The 7,415-nt window shown below is 55.4% G+C and overlaps 1 protein-coding gene across 1 annotated transcript; it reads left to right on the top strand.

The window, feature by feature from the left end:
- The first annotated feature begins 205 nt into the window (after window positions 1–205).
- Window positions 206–4,965, top strand: LOC144741764 (protein fuzzy homolog). Its single transcript, XM_078624266.1, has 2 exons — window positions 206–1,133; window positions 2,746–4,965. Exons 1-2 carry the CDS (start codon window positions 980–982, stop codon window positions 2,940–2,942), a joined length of 351 nt encoding a protein of 116 aa, XP_078480392.1. The 5' UTR covers window positions 206–979; the 3' UTR covers window positions 2,943–4,965.
- The last annotated feature ends 2,450 nt before the right edge of the window (window positions 4,966–7,415 follow it).

Genomic DNA, 7,415 nt, shown 5'->3' on the forward strand with positions numbered 1-7,415 from the left:
TGTGAATGAGTGAATGAGCGCGCGTGTGAATGAGTGAATGAGCGCGCGTGTGAATGAGTGATTGAGTGCGCGTGTGAATGAGCGCGCGTGTGAATGAGATGAGTGAATGAGCGCGCGTGTGAATGAGCGCGCGTGTGAATGAGTGAATGAGCGCGCGTGTGAATGAGTGATTGAGGTGCGCGTGTGAATGAGTGAATGAGCGCGTGTGAATGAGATGAGTGAATGAGCGCGCGTGTGAATGAGCGCGCGTGTGAATGAGTGAATGAGCGCGCGTGTGAATGAGTGAATGAGCGCGCGTGTGAATGAGTGAATGAGCGCGCGTGTGAATGAGCGCGCGTGTGAATGAGTGAATGAGTGCGCGTGTGAATGAGTGAATGAGCGCGCGTGTGAATGAGCGCGCGTGTGAATGAGTGAATGAGTGCGCGTGTGAATGAGTGAATGAGCGCGCGTGTGAATGAGTGAATGAGCGCGCGTGTGAATGAGTGAATGAGTGCGCGTGTGAATGAGTGAATGAGCGCGCGTGTGAATGAGCGCGCGTGTGAATGAGTGAATGAGCGCGCGTGTGAATGAGTGAATGAGCGCGCGTGTGAATGAGTGAATGAGCGCGCGTGTGAATGAGATGAGTGAATGAGCGCGCGTGTGAATGAGCGCGCGTGTGAATGAGTGAATGAGCGCGCGTGTGAATGAGTGAATGAGCGCGCGTGTGAATGAGTGAATGAGCGCGCGTGTGAATGAGCGCGCGTGTGAATGAGTGAATGAGCGCGCGTGTGAATGAGTGAATGAGCGCGCGTGTGAATGAGTGAATGAGTGCGCGTGTGAATGAGTGAATGAGCGCGCGTGTGAATGAGTGAATGAGTGCGCGTGTGAATGAGTGAATGAGCGCGCGTGTGAATGAGCGCGCGTGTGAATGAGTGAATGAGCGCGCGTGTGAATGAGTGAATGAGCGCGCGTGTGAATGAGCGCGCGTGTGAATGAGTGAATGAGGTGCGCGTGTGAAGGCCCTGTCTTGTTGTCACACGCAGGGAGACGGATCCCGATCGAGCGCCGCAGGAGCATCCTGAAGGCGTTCTACAGGCTCGCCGTCACAAACTACTTCCCGCAGGGCGGCACGCGCGTCACCGGCAGCGAGGCCGGTACGGTGCAGCGAGCCTCGTGGGCTACACGCTCACCGCCACCTCCACCGTCATCACCACCACCACTACCACCATCACCACCACCATCATCACCACTACCATCATCAACACCACTACCACCGTCACCACTACCATCATCATCACCGCCACCACTGCCATCATCATCACCGCCACCTCCACCATCATCAACACCACTACCACCACTACCACCATCACCACCATCACCACCTCCACCATCATCAACACCACTACCACCACTACCACCATCACCACCATCACCACCACCATCATCATCACCACCACCACTACCATCATCAACACCACTACCACCATCACCACTACCATCATCATCACCGCCACCACTGCCATCATCATCATCATCACCACCGCCACTACCATCATCACCACCACCATCACCACTACCATCATCACCACCACCACCGCCACCATCACCACCACCATCACCACCACCACTACCATCATCATCACCATCATCATCACCGCCACCTCCACCGTCATCACAACCACCAATACCATCACCATCATCATCACCACCACCATTGCCATCATCATCACCACCACTGCCATCATGACCACCATCACAACCACCATCACCACCACCATCATCATCACCGCCACTACCGCCATCATCACCACCACTGCCATCATCACCACCACCAACTTCACCACTACCATCATCATCACCACCACCACTACCACCACCATCATCATCATCACCACCACCATCATCATCACCACGACCACCATCACCACCACCACCACTACCACCACCATCACCACCACTACTACCACCACCACCATCACCACCACCATCATTACTACCACTATCACCACCACCACGGCTACTACCACCACCACCATTACTACCACTATCACCACCACTATTCCCATTACCACCATCACCACCGCCACCACTACCACTACCACCACCACCATTACTACCACTATCACCACCACCACCACTTTCCCATTACCACCATCACCACCGCCACTACTACCACCACCACCATTACTACCACTATCACCACCACTATTCCCATTACCACCATCACCACCGCCACCACTACCACTACCACCACCACCATTACTACCACTATCACCACCACCACCACTTTCCCATTACCACCATCACCACCGCCACTACTACCACCACCACCATTACTACCACTATCACCACCACTATTCCCATTACCACCATCACCACCGCCACCACTACCACTACCACCACCACCATTACTACCACTATCACCACCACCACCACCACCACTTTCCCATTACCACCATCACCACCGCCACTACTACCACCACCACCATTACTACCACTTATCACCACCATCACCACTATCACCACCACCACCACCATTACTACCACTTATCACCACTACCACCACCACTATTCCCACTACCACCATCACCACCGCCACTACCACCACCACTATCACCACCATCACCACCACCACCACTACTACCACCATCATTACTACCACTATCACCACCACCACCACCACCACTATTCCCATTACCACCACCCCTCACACCCTACCCACCACCACCACCTCTCTCTCCCCGCACCGCTGTGCCCACCCGCTAGTCCCGTTGGTGGAGGACTTCCAGCGGGGCTTTTCCCACAGCGCCACCGAGTGCTACGTGAGTGCCGACGGGCACCGGTGCTACGGGCTGCACGCGCCACCGCGACAACTCTTCCTGCTGCTCGGAGACGAAGTGCCCACGCTGGCGCTCCGAGCCATCAGCCGCGCCACCCTACAGACGCTCAGCAAGCTGCTGTAGGGCACGAGATCACGGCACCCTACAGGCAATCACCAGGCTGCTGTAGGGCACGAGATCACGGCACCCTACAGGCAATCACCAGGCTGCTGTAGGGCACGAGATCACGCCAATCTACGAAGATGCTCACGACGCCTTTGTAACGAGGGCAGATTTTATCGATTCGTCTGCCCCCCGCCTCCAACGCTCCCATCCAGAGAGCTCCGGCAGAGGTCGCAAACGGGTTTTGATTCCGTACCCGTACCCGGCCGCACCAGGGTCGCAATCGGGTACCCGTACCATACCCAATACCCGGCTACCCGTACCCGGGTAGGGTACGGGTATCGGGTACCCGATTGCGACCTCTGGGATGAAGCCATGTTGCAGGCGCGGGTGGGTTGATTCTGGGAACTTGAATTGTGAGAAGAGACAAGACGTTGGGAAATTAGTGACAAACGGTGACTCACCAGTGACTCACGGCCTACCCGTACCCGGCCGAACCAGGGTCGCAAACAGGTACCCGTACCCGGCCGGGTACGGGTACGGGTATCGGGTACCCAATTGCGACCTCTGATCTGCGGGCAACTCCTTGAAACGGCGAGAGTGTTGTACGGGGGGGGGGGGGCGGAGGAAAAACAAAATAAGTAATATTTAAAAACCTCTTCTTGGTTCTTTCGGTAAAGTCACGTAGAAGGGAAATAATAAAATAATAGAAATAAAACATAATAAAATAATTCTCACGACGTTTCGGCCACAACGCAAGCAGCCGTCTGTCGGGAAGACTCTGTCTTTCCGTCCGCCTTGCGAGTCGGTCACGCACGACGCTGCTACCCCCCAGTCATGGTGGCTAGGAGATGTTAACTACCTCGCCTGGTGTACAGGAGGTCGTGGGTTCGATCCTGACCCTGATGCCTGCTGCTGTATATTTGGAGTTTGCGTCTCTCATCATCATCATCACGGTGGCTCGGAGATGTTAACTACCTCGCCTGGTATACAGGAGGTCGTGGGTTCGATCCTGACCCTGACACCTCCTGTATATTTGGAGTCTGCGTCTCTCTCTCTCATCATCATCACGGTGGCTAGGAGATGTTAACTACCTCGCCTGGTGTACAGGAGTTCGTGGGTTCGATCCTGACCCTGACGCTTGCTGCTGTATATTTGGAGTTTGCGTATCTCTCTCATCATCATCACCACGGTGGCTAGGAGATGTTAACGACCTCGCCTGGTATACAGGAGGGCGTGGGTTCGATCCCGACCCTGACGCTTGCTGCTGTGTATTTGGAGTGTGTGTCTCTCTCTGTCTCTCATCATCACCACGGTGGCTAGGAGATGTTAACTCCCTCGCCTGGTATGCAGGAGGTCCGTGGGTTCGATCCCGACCCTGACGCCTGCTGCTGTGTATTTGAAGTTTGCGTCTCTCAATCTCATCATTACCACGGTGGCTATGAGATGTTAACGACCTCGCCTGGTATACAGGAGGGCGTGGGTTCGATCCCGACCCTGACGCTTGCTGCTGTGTATTTGGAGTGTGTCTCTCTCTGTCTCTCATCATCACCACGGTGGCTAGGAGATGTTAACGACCTCGCCTGGTATGCAGGAGGTCCGTGGGTTCGATCCCGACCCTGAAGTCTGCTGCTGTATATTTGAAGTCTGCTGCTGTATATTTGAAGTCTGCGTGATCTCTCTTTCTCTCTCTGACCGTGGTCGCGAGGATTTTTCTCGGAGCCCTCCGGCTTTGCCCCTCGCACTGCTTGGTTTGAGCTCTCGTTGCTGAAAAATATCTACGTAGTAGCCTCAGTGGTGGGGCCTTCACCTGGCGAAGTAAAAAAAAAAATGTTTTTGTTCGTTTGAAAGTTTGGGGCCGTCCATAAATGACGTCACGCGATTTTTGCCGATTTTTGACCCCCCCCCCTCCCCTTGTCACACGTTGTCACAAAAAGTCAGACCCCCCCCCCCCTCAAATATGACGTCACAAAGTTCTGCCCCCCCCCCCACACAAAACCATATTTCTATTTTGAAAATAAAACATGCTTCAAATCGCTTTAAACTGTTGTCATTGTAGTGCGTATTTAATGTGGCGCTGCACTCTGATGTTGTAGAAGAAAACATTTATTAAATAGAAGGCGTTGGAAAGCTGAAATTTAGCATGAAAGTAACTTGAAAATATTCACCGTCTAACTAAAACTGCAGATGTTCAGAATATGATGTTGAAATTCTCTTATAATTCTGAAATAAATAAATAAAATACTTTAAACTTTGTCGTAGAACGAAGCAAAACGTAGAGTACAATTATAACCATCACGTATTCATTCCACGGAATTGAAAAGCCCTGGTCGAATCATTAGGATCAAAATATTGAATAACAATCATCAACAAAACGTACACAATTCATGCATATCCATTCTCGCACGGAGAAGCCAAATGCTCCTTCATGGAATTGTAATGCGGGCGTAAGCGACCTTCCGGATGTGACGTCACGGGGGGTGGAGTCATGTGACGTGGGGGGAAGGTTCGGGTCCTTAAGCGGGTAAACCGGAAGGGGAAGGCAGTCGGGGTGTGAGCGGAAAAGAGTGAGGCCACGCGGGCGAGTGTGGAGAGGGGGGGGCGCCGACGGCCATCGGGAGCCAACCCCGAAGATAAGAGGAAGCTGCGGAGTGGTGTGCAGCTGCAGAGGAGACAGCCAGAAGGGCTGCGTGTTAGAGGCAGCGGTGTGGCTGCCAGGAGGAGCTGCGGAGAGAGAGAGAGAGAGGGCTGCGTGTTAGAGGCAGCGGTGTGGCTGCCAGGAGGAGCTGCGGAGAGAGAGAGAGGGCTGCATGTTAGAGGCAGCGGTGTGGCTGCCAGGAGGAGCTGCGGAGAGAGAGAGAGACAGCAAGAGGCTGTCAGAGCTGCGGAGGGAGAGGAGTTGCAGCGAGTACAGCCAAGGGGGGCTGTGTGAGAGAAACAGCAGCGGAGCTGCTGTTGTGGATCGGGCCGACATTGGAGTCAGCACCGTGGAGAAGCTACAGAGTAAAGACAGCCGTGTGGGTGTACAGCACGAACCGAATAAAGGACACTGAGCCAGACATCGTGGTCCAGTCGTTTATTACACTGGTGTCGGAAGTGCAACGGCATGTCGAAACAAGTGAGGAAGAAAGTTAATCCGGCGCCTGCATCGGCTTCTTCGTCCGACGACGACGAACTCCCCCCAACCTCGGATCCTGTTGGGGTGGTGGAGGAGAGCCCGGCTGAGGCGACCACGGGAACGGGAGTGGAGGATGTTGGCGCGGTGGCGGGTCCGTCGACATCATCAGACGCGGATCAACGATGGCAAGCGATGGCGGTACAACTGGAGGCACTTAAGGACGTCCTGGCGCATCTATGCCATCTCGTCGCGCCAGGGACGAAGGATGATGCAATTGGTGCTCCGCGGGCCGCCACGTTGCCTGTCCTGCCGCCGCCATTGCCCACGCGGCAAGAGGCCGCCATTTTGCGCGCTCCGTGGCGCCAAACCGCCATCTTGGCCACGCCGCGGGCCGACGACATTTTGAATTTGCCATCACAACCACCACCATTGGAAGACGGCGGGAAGAGGAGTCGGAGTCGCCACCTTACAACGGTTAAAGAATTTTCCGTCGGTGGGGACTGGAGCGCGTTCGCCTGCCGCTTCTTGGCGGCGGTACGCACAGCAAGATGGACCGATGCGGAGGCTTTGGAGGTGTTGCCGACTCTCCTGGACGACGAATCTGTCCGATTCTTCCGTTCCATAACGACCGATAAGAAGGCAACTTTATGTGGTGTTTTTCAAGAAATGGCCGATGCTTATGAGCCACCAGATGATGCGCATCGGCGATTCGCTCAACGACAACGAGCACCAGAGGAGTCGCCCGTGGCGTTCAGGGGTGCGGTGCTGGAGCTGGCCATGGCAGCTTATCCGGAGACGCCACAGGACCTGCTCGAGCCTCTCATATTAGGGAAAATGTTGGAGCTGTCTCGGGATCTAGGGATCCCCATGCCTGTGTGTGGGCATGAGAAGCTAACTTCCCGGACGGCTGCTAAGTGTCTCGATGCGCAATTCAACCTCCGTCGCTGGAAACAAGTGACGGCGTGGACGGGGGGGGCCCGTCAAAGAAGGGGATGCGCTGGGGTGGAACCCTGCGCAGGCTGTCTATGTTCCGGATGACCGGGGCCCTCAACAACTGACGGCCGCCTCCGCTCCATGGACGGGACGCGGCGGGCCGAGACCGCGCGCGGCGCTACCAGAACGGGGCCGTCAGGAGGCGAGGCCTGCGCTTCGGCGCAACGAGGCCGAATGTTTCCGCTGCGGGCGTAGGGGCCACTACGCCAGAGACTGCTGGGCCCGCTTCCCGGCTCCGCCGCAGCAGGAGGCCTCGGCACCGGTCAAGTCGGCTAAAGATCCTCCGAAACAGGCATGTCGGCACGCACCAGACACTCGGCAAGGCTTTACACCTCACCCATCACCGTCGTTGCGCCATCCTAACGTTGTGGTTAAAGCATGCC

Source organism: Lampetra planeri, unplaced genomic scaffold (genome assembly GCF_965212315.1).
Source record: "Lampetra planeri unplaced genomic scaffold, kcLamPlan1.2.h2 scaffold_702, whole genome shotgun sequence".
Taxonomy (NCBI): Eukaryota; Metazoa; Chordata; class Hyperoartia; order Petromyzontiformes; family Petromyzontidae; genus Lampetra; species Lampetra planeri.